General features: G+C 35.8%; 1 protein-coding gene across 1 annotated transcript in view; it reads left to right on the top strand.

Moving 5' to 3' along the window:
• Window positions 1-21,576, top strand: part of STT3B (STT3 oligosaccharyltransferase complex catalytic subunit B) — a 49,499-nt gene that overhangs the window by 21,422 nt on the left and 6,501 nt on the right. The window contains exons 3-12 of the mRNA XM_035549661.2: window positions 839-1,126; window positions 2,835-2,900; window positions 6,584-6,683; window positions 10,725-10,823; window positions 12,447-12,593; window positions 14,533-14,581; window positions 16,234-16,388; window positions 18,075-18,286; window positions 19,073-19,260; window positions 19,753-19,924. Coding sequence (XP_035405554.1) covers window positions 839-1,126; window positions 2,835-2,900; window positions 6,584-6,683; window positions 10,725-10,823; window positions 12,447-12,593; window positions 14,533-14,581; window positions 16,234-16,388; window positions 18,075-18,286; window positions 19,073-19,260; window positions 19,753-19,924 — 1,476 coding nt within the window. The remainder of the gene's footprint in view (window positions 1-838; window positions 1,127-2,834; window positions 2,901-6,583; window positions 6,684-10,724; window positions 10,824-12,446; window positions 12,594-14,532; window positions 14,582-16,233; window positions 16,389-18,074; window positions 18,287-19,072; window positions 19,261-19,752; window positions 19,925-21,576) is intronic.

A 21,576-nucleotide genomic window follows, 5' to 3' on the forward strand; every position in this document is an offset into this window, starting at 1 on the left:
GAACATCTTATCATCTGTTAATTTAATTTAGCACAAAGCTCTTCTTAGCTTTCAAAAGAAACTAAGGCAGTTGAAGTCCATATTAAGTTTCCTACTACATATCGATTTTTCTTATGTTGATAAATGTGGAAGGGTAGAATTCCTATTAAGAATATTTCAGTGGTCTCCAATATTCTATGATAGGCTCAATAGATTTGTATCTATACTACTCTTTCCTGGAGGACATCTTAACTCAGTATTGTAGGGCTTTATTTTAATCCTCCAAGGTGTCTACAGATAGCTTGCAAGTACATAATACTCAACTGTCAGTCAGTCAGCTTTTCTACTTAAAAACCTCAATGTATATTTTCTTTCTCCATGCATAACAAGAAATAAATGAACAGCATGGTATATTAAGGTGAAAATTGAATATGGCTAGGGAACGTTGTATGGTTTCTTGTTTTGGTTCTTTTTTTTTTCCTTAAAGCTGTTAGCTGGCTTGAAATTCTCTTGCAAACTTTAGCTTCTGATTCCATACCTGGAATTCTCATTATGTGATACAAATTCTCATTATGTGATAAATGTCAGGCAAGATAGGATATTATCTATGTGCTGCTTATTCATTTAGAAAATGGATTATATGTAATTGTTAGCATTTGGGTAAAATTTAAAGGACCTCTGGTATTCAGCAGTGTTGTCAAAATATAATTAAAGTAATGTTAAAATAATTCCATTAGCTTCACCTACTCATTGCTTGTATCAGCTTAAGAAGTGATTGTATTTCATTGCAAATTATATGCAAGTAAACTTACCATGATCATTTTCTGCAATAATATAGTATGTTTTTTTCTCCCTTTAGGTATACCCAGGACTGATGGTGACAGCAGGCCTTATACATTGGATTTTAAATATGCTTAATGTGACAGTCCATATAAGAGACGTATGTGTGTTCCTAGCACCAGTTTTTAGCGGCCTTACAGCTATTTCTACTTTCCTGCTCACCAGAGAACTGTGGAACCAGGGAGCAGGGCTTTTAGCTGCCTGTTTTATTGCCATAGTTCCAGGTTACATATCTCGATCAGTAGCAGGATCGTTTGACAATGAAGGCATAGCTATTTTTGCACTGCAGTTCACATACTATTTATGGGTAAGTAATTGATGAGTCTTTTGCTTTGGAAAGGTTTTTGGTTCCTTCTCCAACCAAATGACTGATTTTTCTTAGCATCCATTGAATTCTCATTTTGTTCCCTCTCATCTCTCTTCCCCTTGGCCGTGGATCAGGCGAGTACTGAGAAGTCACATGGCCTGAACCACTCCATGATAACACTCTTCAGTTTATTTATTATGTAAAAGTACCGTTCAACTGAAGTATGTGTGTCCTGTAGTAACGGCAATAGCAATGAATCTATAAGTTTAAAGCAAACAGTAGGGTTGCTTTCGTTTTTCAGTTTGGTTATATTGGTATTATGTGAGCATGAAACTTTAGCCTCCTTATTTAGCTGGTAAAAAGCAGTAGACTTTCAATATAAAGTCCTTTGAATTGTCATCTGGAGAAGCTGTTGACTATGTGTCTGGACTTTGACTTAGGCATCCAACTTACATGCCTAAAGCTGTCCACCGAGTGAGGTATTCATACTGCTTGCATGCTTAAAAAATGTGTAACAGTCTAATGTTTTTTAATTAGCCTACTTGTTTGTGCATATTGCCTGTCATTCCTTAACCTCCATGTAGAACTGCATCTGCCATGTAGTCCTGTGTGAAAGAAGGGGTTTAAACAAAATGGAGTATTTCTGGACTGTTGTATCTATTTTGGAAATAGCAGCATGGACACTGTATGGTACTGTTCCTTCTGCCTTCCTTTAGTGTATGTACTTTTCGTACTGAGTGTCTCCATGGGTAGTATGTATGCAGTAGTTACAGCTTTTCCCATGGTTTGTCGAAAGTTTGAGTTCTCAGAAGTAAATACATACTTGCAAGTCTTCTTAGCTTCGGAGTATTTCAGAGTTGGGATATTGTTAGAAGCAATATAATAGAAAGAAATCGAAATTTTTCGTTATTTAGCTACAGGTGATAATTAAGTGCAGGTTCTGAAGAAAGGTCCTCTAATGATTTTTTTTTTTTTTTTAATTTGGGCTTAAACTGCAGCTGTAAAGGTATACTGTTACCAATAACAGTAGAATCAACCCATGGTCATTTTAATAGCTAAGACATAATAACAGTTACCTGTTATTACGGAACTCGTGTATTTAACTAGACTGCATACTGCAATAATGTTTGCATAAACTCTTGTAGAATTGTGTGAATCAAACATGTTTTATTGTTAACTTCTTAGCATTTTTCATTCCTCTTTTCCCTCACCACAGTCACCACTATCAGTTTTGGATGAAATCATACTCCTGGTCCAGTTCATGGATCTCTCTAAACCTTTAGTAGTATCTGGATGTTTTCACTAACTTTAAGTGAGTTTTTCAGAATTACAGGATAGCTCTTTAAAATTGCAGTGTTGGGTCTGATTCCAGACAAAGGAAGCCATGGATGCTCTACACTCACAATTATAATGTAGTCTGATGTCTCAGAGAAAGTAGCACAGAAGCATTGCAGCTACTCTTCTATTTTGGATCACAAAGTACACAGTGGCATTGCGTCCTGTCTCTGCATTATCTAGAGAAAGAGGTGTAAGCTGTCCTGTCTGTCAATGAATTGCACTTGTGGTTTGGTTTTACGGATATCAGTTTGGAAAGATACAAATATAATCTGTTATGTACTATAGAAGCCCTCATGACAGCTGTTTTGGAATGAAATTTTGTAATAGTATCTAGTATTTGTTATTCATAAATATTTCGTTATTTTTAAAGGTGAAGTCGGTGAAAACTGGTTCGGTCTTTTGGACAATCTGCTGCTGTCTATCTTACTTTTACATGGTAAGCCTTTTACATATATATATATTATATGTATATATATATATGTATATATATATATATATATGAAATACCTAAACTCTTTAAGTGAGACTTACTTAATTCGTATGTTAATGAAGGACAGAAGGAGGAGATTTTAGTCTTTGCTGGGTCCATAACGTAAAATTGTTCTTTCATTTTATTATTAAGACCTTAAGTATATGAGCGAGAAGACATAATAAATAATTTGAAATTTAAAGTTTTTCAATACAGTGAAAGCAATTTTGCAAAACAGTAAATACAGTAACTTTACTTATAAAGTCATCCTGTGCCATGAATAGATACTCTTCTTCAGTGGTATTTCTGTTTTGGTCCAGATAATTTAAGGTGGAGTTTTAATATTAATATATCTCTGTGTCATTATTACTAAAGCACGATAATATTATAAATTTATGGACAAAGTTGTGTTTATATAAATTTGAAAGCTATTTCTCTGGGTATAATTAAGCTGTAAAGTAAAGATTATCACCAAAATACTGAATTAATTCAGTGTCAAATTAAATGATCATAAAGTCTCTTTTTCATTCTTGATCTATGAAAATGGAAATTATTGTAGAGACGTTCCTAAGGGCTAACAAAAGGGGAAAAAAAAAAACATTACTAAAACTGGGGAGATAAAGCTAATAGCAAAATGCAGGGAATTGTTTTTTCTTTTTTTTTTCTCTCTCCTTCTGAAATGTTAGACTCAAAGATTTTTCCTGTACAAATAAGTCAAAGGTCACTTCTCCTCTAACTGATACTTTTTGTGTGTGTATGTGTGGCTATATGATAAATTAGCTTCAAAATATTAAATCAAAATTAAAATAAATTACCTTGCAATGGTGAGACAATGAGGTAATTGTATGGTCTTGTTAAGATGGAGGTCTCAAATGCTGCTTTTCCACAGCCAGGTAACTAGGCTTGCATGACAAAGGAACTTACAAATTATTTTGCATGCCTTAATTTAAAATACAGGACTAATTCAGAGGTTGTCTGGATGCTGCCTAAATTTCCTCTAGTTTTAACATTCGTTGGGTTTTCTGCGAGATTTTTTGCTGTTAAAACAGAAAGAAATAGCCCTATATGTGTCACCAAAGAGCGTAGCTATCTCCTGTTAAGAGTACATTTATTTCCTCCCATTTCTTTCCTCCCTCTCTTTCTTTCTGCTGAGTCAGTAAATAAGCAGCCACTTCTTCATACATAACATAGCTGTTTATGTTGCATTGCAGCGAAGGGATCCTGTAGGTTTGGTACAGAACTGTGTGTAATACAAGGTCAGGCAAATAAGGTTTTGAATTGTTATGTTGACAGACCACAGTCTTTTATATCATGCCTATTTATTGGCAAGATCCTCTAAAAATGTTGTTCAGAAATATGCAGATAATATGCACTTCTTTGTTTTTACAATTTTACTGCTAAAAAAAAAATCACAGAATAGCAGGTTCTCCTCATCTTAGTCTGGTCTTGGTCTGTGGAACCCTTTGAGAAGGAAGGAATGCAATCTAGAGTGTGTGGTGACAACTTAGACAATCAGTGTCGTCATTATGACATTCCAAGTCTTAACGTAAATTGATGTTACTTTTTTCTTTTTATCTTCCTTTCCTGTCAACTAGAAAGGTTAAGTTTTGTCCATAGACTAGCATCAGTGATTAGATGATAGAAATTTATTGTTTATGGAGTGCACCTGCTTCATCCCTGGTGGTGGCTTTCCATATACTGTGTTTTCTTTTGCAGAAGTGTTTTGTTGAGATGCCCTCTTAGGCATTGCACTTAGATAAATTTTCAGGGCAGAGCATAATTTTAATATCCATTATATAGAATTCATTTGTCTTTCTTCGATGGAAATTGTAATCTTTTCAGTGTAAGTTGAAAATTAAATCACAATTTTGAGGAAGTAAGAGCCTTTCTTTGCATGGGGAGTTTGGGGAACAGCTCCTTGAAAGGCAAATGTATATTGCATGCACCGACAGATGTCTTTCTTAATATTCTAAATCTGCTTAAACTGTATACCTAACTCACAGTGGTAATATGACTCATTCTACAGCATTGCGTTAAAAAAGGAGAAGGTTTTTTTTCTTGCATTTATATTTTTAACATTTATTTGACATCAGCTTTGTTTGTTTCAGATGCCTCTTTATGATGAGGGGGTCATAAAACAAACCTTTACATTGAGGCTGACCTTGTAGGAGTAATGGCAGTTTTCCACTCCATTTGTCTATGAGGAAACCTCAGATATATTTGAAAATTTCAAAGTGTATCTTCAGTCCAATGCAATCTTCAGGGTGTAGATCTGGTTTAATATCTCAATAATTAGAGAATAGGTGTTAATTAGAGGTGCAAGTTTCTAGTCTATACAAACTGTCTGCTACCTGTATCATTCGAACCTTTACCTAAATATGACAACATCCTAATTACACATTTGTTCTCATTCTGTTGTTTTGCCTGTCTTTGTGTAATGTTTTCTCTCAGTAAATTAAATAGCCTATGTAGACCATGATAGTTCATGCCAGTAATTTGGGAAAAGAATAATGATAGTCTGAAATGACTTTCTATAAAATTAACAAGTTTTGTACTTGTTTCCAATTATTTTAATATATGAATCAGTTGCCCCCAATTTTGAAATGCTGGGTTTTGTACTACTAGTATCAGAAAACAGCATCTCTGCTGTGACCTTATTTTAGATTTTGTTCTGTAGTACATAGTCATTTGGGTTTCTTTCTGGATTCTAGGGCTTTAAAAATATCTATGTGAATCTAAGCCTTAAAGTACAATTAAAGTGGAAACCACATTAGCTGCTGCATTCTAAAAATGAAGATCTAGGATAGGCGTGGTATGGATGGGAGAAGTCTAGACTGTATTTTGACAAGAGAACGTGTTTAAAATGTAGAATTCCTAGTCAACGTTAGCCCTTCTAAATGTATTAGAAATGTGGTAACACATTGTAATGGTAGCTCATTACATCTTTATCTAAACCAACAGTGAAGGACACAATGGTAACACTGTAGTGTTTCAGTTCTAAATACCTCTTACCAGCACTTCTGAAGTAATGCTAATAGTACACGTTCACAGTCTCCATGATGATGTTGTGCACCATGCCACGGTGCTCAGCACTGTTCCCTGTGTATCTCCCTCCTTCCTTTTGTTTCTTTCCTCACACTGCAACTGCCATTTGCTACTCTGCTCCAGGAATTCTACCATCGACAGTGTATACCTTGCTCCATTTCTTCTCTCTGGCTGGAGATACTCTGCCTGTGCCTGCCAAAAAGCACAATGCATCATGCTAAAGTTGTATGTCAAAGGAAAACTTCGAATCCTAGATGGGAGTCCTACTGCTGCCTTTTGCAGCGTCCTTCACCATGGGGAAAAGCCCCCAGCATCACATTGTTGTCTGCCAGCCTGACTAGATTTGCTTGGGAAGAGGAGTGGAGCTGTAAGAAAGACAGCCTTGAAAATCCACCAGTCCATTTCATAAGTCTTTACTACTTTAACTTTACCACTTTGGGGGATTTTGTTTTCTTTTTGGATAGTAAACATTGAGAAAAATTCTGGTGGTATTACTTTTACTGGGGTTTGTGTTTTCTTGTCAGACCCTTGTAAATATCCAGCACTGGCTATCTGAAGAATTTGCAGATATTTTTAGATCTGATTTCCTATTCCATTTCTCCCAGGTCTCTGCATGGGGTGGCTATGTTTTCATCATCAACCTTATTCCACTGCATGTGTTTGTCCTCTTGCTGATGCAGAGATACAGCAGGAGGGTCTACATCGGTAAGTTTTGTTCTTTGAACAATCATTGTCAAATGCTGAATCATGAGATATGAAATTATAATGATGTCTTTTGTATTTGGTGGGAATGAGGTAATTGCATATCAGATTGCATTTTATTAATTGGATTACTGATTATAGTCAATCACTGTCTACACCAGTGGAAATAGGAAGCTAAAACATATCATTCACATTTCCAAAATTTCAGATATGTTGCTGCTAATTCATTTTCTGCTTTCTAGTGCACTGAAAAAAGGAAATAATTGGATAGTTTGGTATTTTTAGCATCCTTTTAGTATATTTAACATATATATATTGCATGTGTCTGTTAAAAAGAATAATGTTTCATCTTTGTCTTTTCCTAGTGCATAAAACAATTAGTAGTTTTAAAAAGTTTTGCAGCAGTCATTATGCAAATGTTATAGTGTGTTGTGACATATATGGGAAAAGACATAGGGAATTTTAAGCAGCCACGTATGTTTTACATAACCTGGACTAAAAAGCAGCCTAAGAGTCTGTCTACTCCACGTGAGTCCTTAAGATTTTATTGGGTTAATGGGTCAACCTTGCTTCCAATTTCAGGAATGTTTGGATAGTGATCCCAGGAGAATAACTTTTTAATTGATTTACCTGATATTTAAATACTCTGTCGACAGTTTACAGAGACATTACTGGTTAGATCAGCTGGTCACAGTGTGGGTGTGTGAATGAAATAATTAATAATCAATTCAGGTATTAGATTTATTTATAAGTTAGATAGAACACTTTTGACTCCCTAATGTGAAACATTTACAAAAGATAGTTTGAGAACATGTCTCAAACATTGAGACGTTTGAGAACATACAAATTGAAGTGTAATATCAAAAGATATTTCGTATTTGTAAATATATTTTTGTTAACCCATTTTAATACTATTTTTATATTTATTTTCATGCTTTTTTTTCAGTGCCTGCTAGGGAAATTACTGTATTTACATTATGTATTGGAACCATTATACACTATAATATTTACTTGAGTTCAGTTTTATGTGTTTTTTTTTTATACCACAATATAAGTATTTGTTTCTTGCTTCTCAGTTATTTATTTATATGATTCAGAATCTGAAATTATTTTTTAAAAGAAAAAAAAAACTTTTATCCACCTTTAATTTTTAACATTACTGTTAGTTAACTTCATTAACTACTTCTTCATAACTTCAGGGAAGAGTAATTTATCTTGTTTTGCTTTTAAAATTATTTTATTGAATATGTTCATTTTCCAATTTCGGTGAGTTAGGCAGGAGAAAATGAAATCTAGTAATTACAAAATCCAGAAATGATGTGGTAATCAGAAACAATAAAGCGTAAGTGCTCTTGCTTTTCCAGCTTTCAGTGAACTAGTCTTTGATCTCATTGGGGTGGGGGTGGGGGGGGGCAAAAATAGTACTGCCAGTTCATATGAACTAAAGATTTTGTCACATATTTGTTTTGCAAATAACTACAGTGTTTTGAGGTGTTATTGTCCTTCAGCTGAGGGAGATGCAATTCAGGAGAGTTGTTGGAATGAAAATGTGATTGCTGCTTCACTGTTTCATTGCAATTCCTGGATTAATCTAAACTTCCCTGGGAAGCCTTACACACAGATGTCTGTAGAAGTTGCATCAGCATGTGTGTTCTAGGTTTGTTTAACAGGATGTTTTTATAAACCAGGTAGGAAAGTTCAAGCACTTCTGGGAAGAATTGGAATTGTGCTTCACTCCCAAACTATTCAGATAAGGGGATGGGTTTCCAAAAGCTCATTGCAGTAGGGAAAGCAAAGGTATTTTGCAAAGACAATATGGAATTGCTAGTGCGCATGCAAAAAACTACCAGTGTGCAGCTAATAGGTTACTTTTTGCAACCTATTGACAGCTGACAGTAGCTACTAAAATCTACATCCATTTTAGGAAAATAACCTCTTTATTCAGATGCAGGATCCGTTGATATTATCTTCCATTATTGTATGTATAGTCTTGTTTGTGCACTTTAAACTTCGCAATTTTCGCTTCAATCTACTGATATATTTTTTTCCCGTACAATTCCTGAGTTCTGTGTACTTTTCAAAATATAACCAAAAAAAAAAGATCTTCCAGAATTTAAAACTTAATTCCATTAATTCTTTGTCCTATGTGTTGTATTTTACCATTTAAATAGTGAGCAGGCATATATTTTTTATTGACTACTTCAGTATTCTAAAATTTCAGATGATTAGTATTTATTTCTGGTGGTTATAATCCATTAATTAAAAATGTGTGATCAAATCCTTGGTCATACTCAGGAGAAGTTTTCAATAGGTTTTTCTTGTGTTTTTGCAGTATACAGGAACTAAAATTGTGAAATGAGTTTATCCATAGAACGTCAGGTTTTTTTTGTTGTCGATCTCATCAAAGTTATGATCATGAGAGTGGATTGCAGGAATGAGAATAAAGTTCTGGTTTTTACATTCTGCTGTTTGCATAGTCTTTGCGAAGGAACATGGAAAGTTTGTGATGATATATCTTTCACCTTCATGTACTAAAGTAGTTCCTTGAAAAATTGTATCAGACGACCTGTTCATTTGATGCCAGGCAAGCAGATGTGATAGCTGCTTAAAAGAAGTGGGAAGAAAGATTAAAAAAAAAAGTGGGCATATGAAGTATGCCTGTTGTAGGACTGGGCTTAAAAATGATTCTTTACAATGGTCTAACAAATGTGAAGTCTAGTGATTTATGCCAATCATTAGAATTCCACAGGATGGCAGTGTTGCAACAGTTTTATGATACAATAAATGATTTATGTTGAAGTGAATTCATCAAAAATTGAGTTTCCTGCATCAAAAATGTATTTCAGTGACATAAAGAGGGAATAGATGAGTAGGTAGGCCAAGCAGCAAAATACAGATGCTTGAAAGCACACACCAGCAAAGATGGCTGGAAGTGGTTGGAAGCATCGCGACAGGGATTTTTTTGTGATATTTGCAATGCTTTGGTACGCTTTATGGTACGCTGGGAGCATAATACACAGGTGCAACAAAAACAATACCACAGGTATATGATCTGGTTCTCAAACCTGTTCTCATGGAGCTTAGTAAAGGATTGTATGGGTTCGAGGATCTCAAAGGATTGAGGCCAGAGCAAAGCCTGTGGTTTATGAATTGAAGGAATTTTAAAAAATAAAAATAAAAATCTGGGAGGTACATTATTTCTGATTGTTACTGAGGGAAGAAAACCTCATTTGGTTTTTAAGTCGGCTGCTTGCTTCAAAATGTAAGCAGATTCGTGGCTGTTCACAATTGGTGTTTCTTCTATTCCCATCTCTCTCTCCCTGGAATATTTAGGAGCAAAATCCTGTCAAGAGAAAGTACATGAATATCACTTCATACATAATAATGATTCATGTTATTAATACAGTTGTGTTCTTGGCCTCCACTTTCTGGGGGGTTATGAGTCCCCATGGTTTATACAGATCTATTAATACAGATGCTCAGTATTCATTTTTAATTGTGTTGCTTTTCAATTTCTTGGCATGCCTCTGTTCTTGCATTTAAAAAAGAACAAGCATACATTTTGCATTTTTTTTAAGTAAGTAGTGCGCTTTTAAATGTTTTACCTCTTTGAGGTCTGGTCCCTTTAATTTCTGCTCATACAGAAGCTGCTCTTTTTACTTATCTGGGATCTCTTCTTCCACCCATATTCTGCAATAACAAGAAAAGCAAATGAGAAGAGAGAACTATTTCTAAGCTAGAGTATCTTAGATAGATGGTTCATTTTCCTACGAGGAAAAGAAAAGTGTAATTAGGAACAACTAACACTTTGCTATTTCCCTTAAAACTGAATGCAATTTTATTTTAACTTTATTCTAATCAAAGAAGGTGAAACAAGTCATAGGGATGGCCAAAATATTTAAAACAATACAGTTTTGTTTCGGTGTCATTGATGTCTGAAGGTGGGGAATGGACTCTGCTATGGAGTCTGGTTTTTGAAATGTGTGTACTCATTTGTTTGCTTCTCACCTTTCTCTTCTGCCCTCTCCCCCACTCTTTTTCCAGCATATAGCACTTTCTACATTGTGGGGTTAATATTATCGATGCAGATACCTTTTGTGGGGTTTCAGCCAATTAGAACAAGTGAACACATGGCAGCTGCAGGTAAGAAAACTCAGTGTCTGCTTCTAAACAGACAAACCCTGGCAGATCTGTTTCCTTGTGTTAGAAAGAACCTTGTACTAACAAACTGAATTGTTAAAGAAAAAAAGGTACCGTTTAGTATTTGTAGGGAAGTTTACTTTCCAATCAACACATTATCCTTCTTTGTGTGAACTAATGGAGGTAAAATGCTTCCATAACTGTGGATCACTTACACATTCTGACAAGCAGTTACTTTACACATTGATAATCTCTACTGTTTTGCAATATAATGTTGCCTTCGAGCATTGTAAAATTGAAACATGGTTATTGGTAAACACAGTTTTTATTGAGCAATTTCTTTTTGGAGTTGATAATTTTTTCAAAGTGGATTAGATGCGAATGACATGCTATATATAGGAGGCTGATTTTAAATAACAGATTTTATTCTTTTTTGATTCTTTTTAAAGTAAGATTATTCTCAGTAGTTGTTAAACGTTCAGACATCTTGATTTCTTTACAACAGCAGTCTTTACTAAGGCTGCTAGGCCTATGTTTATTAGGAGCATACACCGTTTTTTGTGATGTAGCTTAATTTGTTAGATTCCTCTTTTTTAATTACGCATTGTCACTTAAGAAAATGGATTTGGGACAGCAATTGTTACATAACTAAAATTCACCAGAAAAGTATTTTAAAAATATTTTGAATATGACTGGGAGATTCTTATATCATTCTGAATATAATGAATGGAGTAAAGGTTATCAGGCCGTAGTTTGCATCCTAAGAATTTTACAGTTACTTAGTGGACAGTTTGTGCTGTTCTCTAGAAGTTTGGAACTAGTGAATTTCAACATCATGCATCACGATTTTATTCGTAAATTGAAGAAATACAATACGCTTGAGTTTTTGGGTTTTTTTTCTTCCTGCTAGCTACTAGTGATTTTTCAGTTTTGAGTGAATGAACCATTGGGTTGATCTGATTATATGCATTGAAATGAATAACAACAGAAAACCATGTCTTAAGTTCTAGTTTAATGTTAAACTAGGAGATGCATTTTTTGAGGGTATGGAATGCTTACCTAGTGAATTCTGGTGTTTTGACACTAGCTTCATATAATTCTGTTGTCTGTATTCACTTAGATGTTTGGTTTATTTTTTTTTCTTTATTAAATCCCTCTGTTTTGTTCAGTAGCTTAATTTCCATATACTTCTATATTAGTCTTGGCTTTGTGTTGTCTGGGCTCTTTCCTTGCAACTCATTACTTAAGCTAGCCAAGAGCTGTATCTTATTTTTTCAAGATGTCTGGGTATGTTAAACTGTGCTTTTGACAAAATACATGCAATCTAGTTTTCAGCTGATTCTCTCCCTTTACCCAGTTTGGGAGCAAAGAGACAGTGGATGTTGGAGCTCTTGATGTATAATAAGCAAAGAATGTTTTGGAGAGTAGTTACGTTCTTGCAGTGACTCAGACTATCATCCCTATTACGTATTAAAGTCTGTTTGTCAGAAAGTGATTTTATACTGGTTTTCAGATGTAATTAAATGTATTTTTTTTTGTAATTCAAACATAGCTGAAGTATGCCAGTTGCTTTGATGATTGTTGCTTCTTTTGAGGATTTAAACAAAAACTTTTGCCTGTCTTTAGGTGTTTTTGCATTGCTGCAGGCCTATGCATTTTTGCAGTATTTGAGAGACAGATTAACAAAGCAAGAATTTCAGACATTGTTCTTCTTGGGTGTCTCCCTGGCTGCTGGTATTGTATTCCTGAGCGTCATCTACTTGACATACACAGGTAAATAAACATGAAAACAGTTTCTCTTAGGAGCAGGTAACTCAGGTGACCGACATTTGGTTTAGTCTAAGTAGATGTTGGCAACCCCACAGCAAACCAATGACCATGTTGCTTTGTTTCTGTTTTTATTATCATGCAAAAAGTCAGATTGGTACAAGGAACATAACGGTAGCAAAAGCATATTATGAAGATAAGCACTGTTAATCTATTCTAAATAGCATTGATAGGTCAAGATGAGATAGGTTCAAGTATTTCAGAAAGTAACCACATTTCTGTATGACTGGATGTCTGTATGTCTGTGAGTTGTCCTTCTGTGGTTCAGTTTCTGGTCTTCAAGGTAGTTCTACCCAGCCTCAGAAAAACAAGTTTGCCTTTGCTTGGTTGCAGTCCTCAGATGCCTAACAGCCATATTCTGATTCCATGACATATATCCTTGGTCATCTAACACTATAATTCCTTCCTGATCTATTTTCATAGATAAATATGTCAGTCATGCCAAAATTGAATTCTGCTGGGTGTAAATTGTGTGATCTTAATATTACACCTCATATGCTATTCTGTTTTGTCAGAATATTATTTAAAAAAAAAAATCTGAGATTTAACTTGTTTTTATTTTAACTGAATTATTTCTTGTAATTCATTTTAGTAATGAATGTATAGATTTAGTGTAGATTTTTCTGGTATCAGTAGTTTAACATTTTGGACTATTTAGTTGCAGTTTTATTTTTGTTATTTATGGTACCGTTATTCCAAAAGAATATTTAACATCTATATTTGTCTGAAAGTCTTCTAAAATTTGATGGTTTGTAATTTGTTTTTCAGTATGTATGAGCAGGTCCTACTAATGTTTCATGAAATTTTTCAGACTGGCATATTAAGACAAAATTTGGCTTCTAATTTCGATATGTAGCAAAATATGTCTACTGTTGCGTTTCTTAGGAAGTGTTGATGTCAATTTTTGAAATTCACTGATAGTATCACTGCTTCACCAGACAGAATAAACCTGGTTCCCTCAGCTTTTCCTGGTGTACTGTGTGATCTAGACCCCTGGCCATCTCACAGCACTCAGCTCCCTCTCTCTTTAATTAATAATCCTCCAGCAGCAGGGTGCAGCACCTGGAAGGAGGTTAAAGTTCTGGATGGAAGTTCTGCCTGCCATAAGGCTTGTCAGTTATTCTTTTCAATTTAGCACAATTCACTGTTTTGGCCTCTGCGATATTTTTATGTTTTACTAGCCAGCCATCAATGGGACACCAAGCCACTGGGTGCTATTTTGAGCTTGTCAGTACAGTCAATTTTCAACACATCAAATTGTTGTTTGCCCAGCCCATTCTGCTTCAGCTTACAGATGAGAAATAAGGAAAATGTCTTAAAAGCATTTAATGATGTAATTCAGGATGCTGTGCTTCACAGTCTTTCTAGGTACTCAGGTTACTGGCCTGGAATTCCCTGGGTATTCCTTCTTGCCTTTCCTAGAGGCATAGCATTAGCCACTTACAGGCAACAAGGGCCTTAGCACCCTGATCATGGTCATGGGTAGTTACCACATCAGCCAGTTCTTTCAGCACTCTCAGGAGAATCCCATCTGATCTTGTGTTTTGGATACATCCAGAGATGACCATAACCAGCTATTTCACATCTGCTGGCATATCCTCCTTACTTGTGCATGCAACTGGTTGGGAGTAAGCTTTGCATCTGAAGCCTGAAGGGAAAAGTATAACATAGAGCATTAAACACAATATTTAAATGTCTAAACTAGATATTAAAAAAAAAAAAAGTGTCAAATGATACCATTTGTAAACATCGAAGTGAAGACTTACTGCATCATTTACAAATGCTCAGATATTAAGTACAAGGATTCAACTTCTTCTTGTTATATATATATATATATTGCATTTAAATATCTAGGCAGCAAAATTTTTCCCCTTCTCTTTTTCAGGTTATATTGCTCCTTGGAGTGGCAGATTTTATTCTTTGTGGGACACTGGGTAAGTAGAGATAAAGGATATAAGTATGAGCTATCAATAGAATTCTACTGAAAACTAATATTTTTTGCTCTCCTCATCTTCAAATCGATTTAGTATTTAAGTCAAGGAGAATATGTGGGATTTTGATCAGCTCTCTAAAGAGAGCATGTGTAGTAACTGTTCCGTGATCTTTGCAACCATTTTACCTTCATCACTAATTTGTTTGCTAAATTTCTTGCTTCTTTGGAAGTCTTTGAGTATCTTAATCGTGCGTTTGTCTATACAAAACAGCAGTGCTTTTCAGCGTAAAATAACCAAAAGTTGTATCAACACTTGAGGACACGCTTAAAAATTACTAAGAGCCTTAAACTTCTGCTGTTTTCATTGTACAACATTGCACGAAGTCACGAAGATGTTACACAAGATCTTGCATGTTGCCTGCTTATTATTTTCATAAATCTGTTTTGTGTAAACAGATGTCTACTCCGAACAATTTTGGTTTATTCGTGTATGGTTTTGTGAGTAACTCTTTTGGTTTAGTTAACATTTAAAAGTCCAGTGTTCAGTTCATTAGCCAGACACTTAATGTAGAATATTTATCTGCAAAATACCTTTAGTTTTATTCAAGTGTTTAAGATGGATTTTAATTGGTAGATTTTTAAAAGCAGGGATAGGAGAACTTCAGACTTTTATAGTTCTTTTTTTTATTCCTCAGGCTCCATAGTCCAGTTCCTACAGGATTCTGTACCAACCCTGTAATAAATGTAGTAGAATAGGTGTCAGTAAGGAAGCCTCAGATTTATTTGAAGTACACATAGCTGTTCCCTGCCTGTAGATGAAATGGTCTGCACTTATATATGGTGTGTGTATGTGTATATAAATATATATATATATATGTATACACACACAAGATTAAACTTTTGAGGGCTTGTCTACATTAGAAAGTCAATATTGTGTTTAAAACACATCAGTGCAGTTCTGAATGAGGCCTAGATCTCAGTGAAGAAGGACATTTGTTTGATACCTCACCGTTTGGTCATAGGGCACCCCAGATTAGGCCTGTGTGCATAGCTGTCTTTTAATATAGTTTTGTCCTTGTCCGCACTGAGTGTCCGACATGCTGTTTAGTTAACCTGCATTTCCAAGTGTAGACAACACCTGACTTTCAGCATCTGAGAGAACGTGGGGGCATCACTAACTGGCCTGGGATTTAATCCTTCAACTTGATGTACTAGGCAAATGAGGGTGTTTTGTGCAGAGGAGAGCATTTGAGATACAATATTGAAATCCTAGGAAATTTCTGGTGTGGATAACTGTCCCTACAAAATATAATGATGCTTTCCGTAGCTGTATGTTTTCATTCTGGTGAATTCGGCTTCATGTCTAGCCATAATAGAACAGAGTGTCTGTAATGCTCAATCTTTTAATTAGTATGGAAATAATTCTTTATATTGCTTTTTTAAATAACTCTGTACACCAAATACTTCCTAAATACAATAAGACATGGGAACGTTTTTGGATATAAAAGTTTCATCAGGTTTCTGCTAAATAGAGCATTTAACCTTTTAAATTGAAATGCTTCCTTTTAAATGAATTTCAGAACTCCTAATGTTTACAGGTGTTAATAACTTTATCTCTTCAAAATAATTTGAACTGAATTTTTTTTAAAAAAGGTATGCGAAAATTCACATCCCGATCATTGCCTCTGTGTCTGAGCATCAGCCTACAACATGGGTTTCCTTCTTTTTTGATCTGCATATTCTCGTGTGTACTTTCCCAGCAGGGCTGTGGTTCTGTATCAAAAACATCAATGATGAAAGAGTCTTTGGTAAGAGAAAATATTTAAAAATTGTTTTGAAAAATCTTGTCTTCAACTTGATTTTGTTTGTTTGCTCAAAGCTGGTGTATGACATGTTCTAGAAAAGGTTTAAACATGATGTGTTTAAAGGTGAATGTTAAAAGTTGCCTGCACCTAGCAGTATTTAAAACCATCCAAAAAAAATGCAGTTCATAGAGATTGGTGGATTGGTGATGGAGCCTCTTATGAAGAGAGGTGGGATTTGTCACTGTGGCTCTTGGAGGTGCATGTTCTTCCACATGCTGATCTCACAAGCCCTGAGTGGCGGTACAGTTTCACAGCACAGCCAGGTGAATAGCTTGGTGCAGCAGCAAAGGGGAAATCCTTCCCCACACAGGCTGCAAGGCACCCAGTTCTTCCCTAGGTATTCTTCTGGCTCTCATCCCACCACAGAGGATGATTCAAAATGCCTTTTCTTTCCAGATTTTCAGCTATTTTAGGGAGCTGAATCATTTACTGTGGAGCAAGTGCTAGATAAGGTGCAAGCCTAAGCACAGGTACGGGGTCTCCCTGTGTCAGTGACAACAAATTTATTTGTATGAAGCTTTACTTTGACAGCAGACTTCTAAGACTATGAGTGAGGTTTCTAAGGATGTGACTTGGAGTTGTAGCCCAAAAGGAGGAGTGAAGATTACACGGTCTTGCACTTCTGTGGCAACAGGAGGCTCCAGTCATATACAGCTGCCTCTTTAGATTACCCCATTGGCAATGGGAACATTTGCGGTGTTAAATCCTGTGACTTTAGAGTTTTTTACGCTCTTTTGCTTGCAGTAAGGACCAGTGCTGGGGAACTCCCTTCAGCCTCCTATTGCTGCACCATCTCTTTAAGTCAGCTTAAAGAGACCTATGAGTGAGAACGGAGAGCCATACTACTTCACTACAAAGGGCAAAATATTTATGCAATGTAATCTGATGAACCAGTCTCCTTTGATTTCCATGGCAAATCTTTCACAGAAGCGTGTTGTTAAGCTGTAGCAAACTAGCAATAACCACTATTACTTGAACAATAGATATTCCTAACGAAAGCATGCAGGTTGTTGTTATGAAAAGTGTTGTGAATATTCCTGCTATCCTGAAAATCTTGGGGTTTTGTGGTGTGTTTTTTTTTTTTTTAATACTATCCAGGATAACTTGCTTCAGAATAGGGTTCACAGTATCACCTTATGTGTCTGTATGGAATTATAATGTAGACAAGCCCCCAATTTTTTCAGATATCTCTAATTTAAATTAAAATTTGGTATTTATATGACATTCTAACACTTGCTCTTTGTTTTTTCAGATTTAATAACTTGTTTGGTCTTTCTAACCAAATGAAACTACCTATTATTCCAGTACTATTTTTGGTGTGATACTAAATTTCACTAATAATGTATCTTCTGACACATTATTAATGAATATGAAAGTGTGGTTGTGTTATTGTTAATAGTTGTCAAGATGAATTTCAGGAAGGGTTTGAGGCTCAAAAGGGACAAGCATTAATTGAACTGTATCTCCATAAATTAAAAAGCAATGCAATGCAAGATATGTGTTCAAGTCTTTATAGACACAGATGCTCAGCCCACTTCTATAAACAGTTGTATTGTGAGCATGTATGTGTGCAGTCACAGTGATTGTTCCTTTCTAAATGTCATCAATAGCTATTTTTTCCCTCTGCAGTTGCTCTGTATGCAATCAGTGCCGTTTACTTTGCTGGCGTGATGGTTCGTCTGATGCTCACTTTGACTCCAGTGGTCTGTATGCTGTCTGCAATTGCCTTCTCAAATGTCTTTGAGCGTTATTTGGGTGATGATATGAAGAGGGAAAATCCGCCAATAGAGGACAGCAGCGATGAGGATGACAAAAGGAACCCTGGCAACCTGTATGATAAGGTGAGGGGATATTTAAAATTCCACTAAAGGTCTGAATTACTAGCACTGAAATACAGAATAAGTGTTGATGTTCTCCAGTAAGCTCTAAGTGATGTCCTGAAAGAAAATCAGTGTCAGCGTAGAAGTGGTTGCTTGTAGTTGATCAGTGATGAGCCTTTAACAAAAAGGAGGTCTACAGTGCTGACCCAGCTTTCCAGGGGAGTGATGACAGACAGCTGCTTGCTCTCCGTAACTAGTTATAGCAGTTCTGCATCACTGAATGTCTGTGTTTTCCTCTTCTATTTCCTCTAAGATGAGGTGAAATTAAAGAATAATATATTTTTTGGAAAGGTATTTCTATACATAAACCTGTGTACTCTCCTGGTCCTGAAGAAGATGGTGTTAACTATTCTTGTTTTTAGTTTAGGCTTTGTTATACGAGCTCTGGAAAGTGCACGAGCCCTGGGTTTCCCCCTTTTCCTCACAATAAACATCTGTGTCCTGTTCTCTTCCACTCTGCTTTACAAGTGGGTATCATCAGACTAAGCCAATCTAAATCATGCAGTAGCCCTCATGTAATAGATTTTTTTTTCTCCTGAAAGGTTTTTGGGGAATAATCTGTTCATACAACTTGCTGGATTGTCAGAATATTCTTGTGCATACGTAGTTAATTTACACTACAACTTGGTCTATTTTTATAGTATTCCACAGCACTTACGAGGTGCATGTAGTGAAGAAAAAGGCATTTTGGTTCCATTGCCATGGATGACTAAAGTTGCCCTAACAGCTATGTTTGTGTTTGTTTAGGCAGGCAAAGTGAGAAAACATGTATCTGAACAGGAAAAAACAGAAGAAGGACTGGGTCCCAATATCAAAAACATTGTTACTATGCTTATGCTGATGTTGTTGATGATGTTTGCGGTCCACTGTACCTGGGTAACAAGCAATGCATACTCCAGCCCTAGCGTTGTTCTCGCTTCCTATAACCATGATGGGTGAGTAAGGTCACAGGTTTGAAAAATAATTTAAGGGCAAAAGTATTTCTAGTTCCTTTGCATTTGTAATCTGCTTTGCTGCCTTCTAATTATATTAAGGCAGAATTGTCATCTGAATAAAAACTCTTAATACTCTACTTTTCAAAAATATATACAATTTAAGAAAATATTTAATGTGAATACATGAAAGTAATCCTATCCAAATCTAATGAACATGATAATTTAAAAAAAAAAAAAAAAAAGTATTTGAGTCCTAAAACCTGTTTATGGATATATATTCAACTGGAAATGCATTTAGTCATATCTTTAAAAGCAGTTTCAGCTTCGGGCCATTCAGCTGTCAAACTTCTGAGTGCAAACCGGTGACAGAACCCCTCAAAGGAAGTTGAGCACATAAGAAAATCTTAATTTGTGACCCCAGATTTATCATGTTGCAGTCAATTTGTTGCCACCATTTATGCTGATGTGAATAAAATGAACTCTGTTTTCCAGCACTCGGAATATCCTGGATGACTTCAGGGAAGCCTACTACTGGCTGAGACAAAACACAGATGAGCATGCCAGAGTAATGTCGTGGTGGGACTATGGTTATCAGATAGCAGGGATGGCCAACCGGACAACACTGGTTGATAACAACACTTGGAACAACAGCCACATAGCTCTGGTAAGGGTGGCAGCTTTCTGTGGAAACACAGAAACATTTACATTTCAGTCAAGCATGAAATTGTAAATGTCAGTTGATACACAGTATGGTATTTTAAAAAATCCCATGGGGAGGGAAACAGGTGGAAGGAACAGGGTTGTTTTGGCATCTCCTAGAACTCTGTTATAAAGATTGGTTTGGGGCTGGAGGGGATTGATTCTCCTTTTGGGTTCTCCATTTTGTTTTCTGGGAGTTTCCAGAACTTCACCTCCACTTCTGTTTCTCTTCTTTTTCTTTGTGGGAGAATAGCATCAAGTCGTATAACCAGTCCCCTTGTGCTTAGTACTAGACCAGCACTATCCAAATACGGATTGTTCCAGTTCATGCTGACTGGATTTTGAAAGGCACTATGAAAAGTGACCAGATAAAATGAATTTTTAGGTGTCTTGGGAACTTGAGAAAGTTTGAGTAAAAATGGAAATGTTATAGACTGGTTGTGATTGTCCCCTCAAATATGCAGTTACATAAAACATTTAACTTTTACATTTAATTTCTTTCATTCAACTCAGATAGCTCTATGTTGTTGTCTACTCTATAGATAGCTCTATTCTGCTGTTGTCAATATCTGTAGTGCAGATGTTATGTATAAAGCAGCCGGTCCCGGTAGGGCAAGGCCTATCAGGTGAATAGAGAGACCGTGGAACAGTCGTCTGCATTTCGTAAGCACAGTAACCATGCACATTACAGCAGCTAGTAATAATGTTTTTTAATAAAGAATTCTCTCCAGTACGATGACTGGCACTGTTTCCTTCCATTTCTGAAGAAAGGGAAACAAGTGAGTGTGTTTTGTGGCAAATATCTGAACTTCTGTTCTGAACGAGGCATTGCCCTGAAATATTTGCCAGCTGACTTCGTCCTGCACAGGAATAGGAATCTGACAAATAACTTCACATCGATTAGGACAATGGCCAAGAAACTGAGGTTCTCTATCTTTTTGACAGATTGCAGCATAAGCTTAGTATTTTCTAATTGAGTTCTTGAGTTAACTGAATATTACCAGTTTGGATGCAATATTATTTATATTGTAGTTATGGCCTCCTACTGCAGTGAGACATTGCTATACTTTAAGAAATTCAATGGCAAACAGAACTACTAAACTGATGCCAGTTACTGACCTAAGTGAATTCTTTAAGTGTGGAAAATGACCATTTTGGAAGAGGTTTTAGATGCAGCTTTAAAAAGATTTTCAAGGCCAAAACATTGGCTTGCCAATGTATGCTTTTAACTCAAGATTAGCTCTATTCTGATGTTTTCTCTGTATAAACTTGCCCTAAATTCAACACTGCTGAGTACAGTGCAGCGTGGCTGCTTCGTTACTGAAGGACAGAGATCAAGGAAAGGGGAAAAAAAAGGGGGGGGGGAATCAGTAATATTTCAAATAATTTATTCACTTTAGACTATGTCTAAAGCTTTGAAAGTAATTTGTAATTAGGTGTTTTCTGCCATACTAACTTTTTGGCAATATAGCTGTGACTTGAAAAATCTGTAGCTGCCACAAAAGAAAAATGATTGTTGTTATGTTTTGCACAGCTCATTTCAACAGGCTGCACTTCTCTTACAGAGGAGAAAATATTTCTACTTAGGTTGGGCTGTGGGGTTTCCAAATCAAGGCA

This window comes from Cygnus atratus, chromosome 2 (assembly GCF_013377495.2).
Source record: "Cygnus atratus isolate AKBS03 ecotype Queensland, Australia chromosome 2, CAtr_DNAZoo_HiC_assembly, whole genome shotgun sequence".
Classification (NCBI taxonomy): domain Eukaryota; kingdom Metazoa; phylum Chordata; class Aves; order Anseriformes; family Anatidae; genus Cygnus; species Cygnus atratus.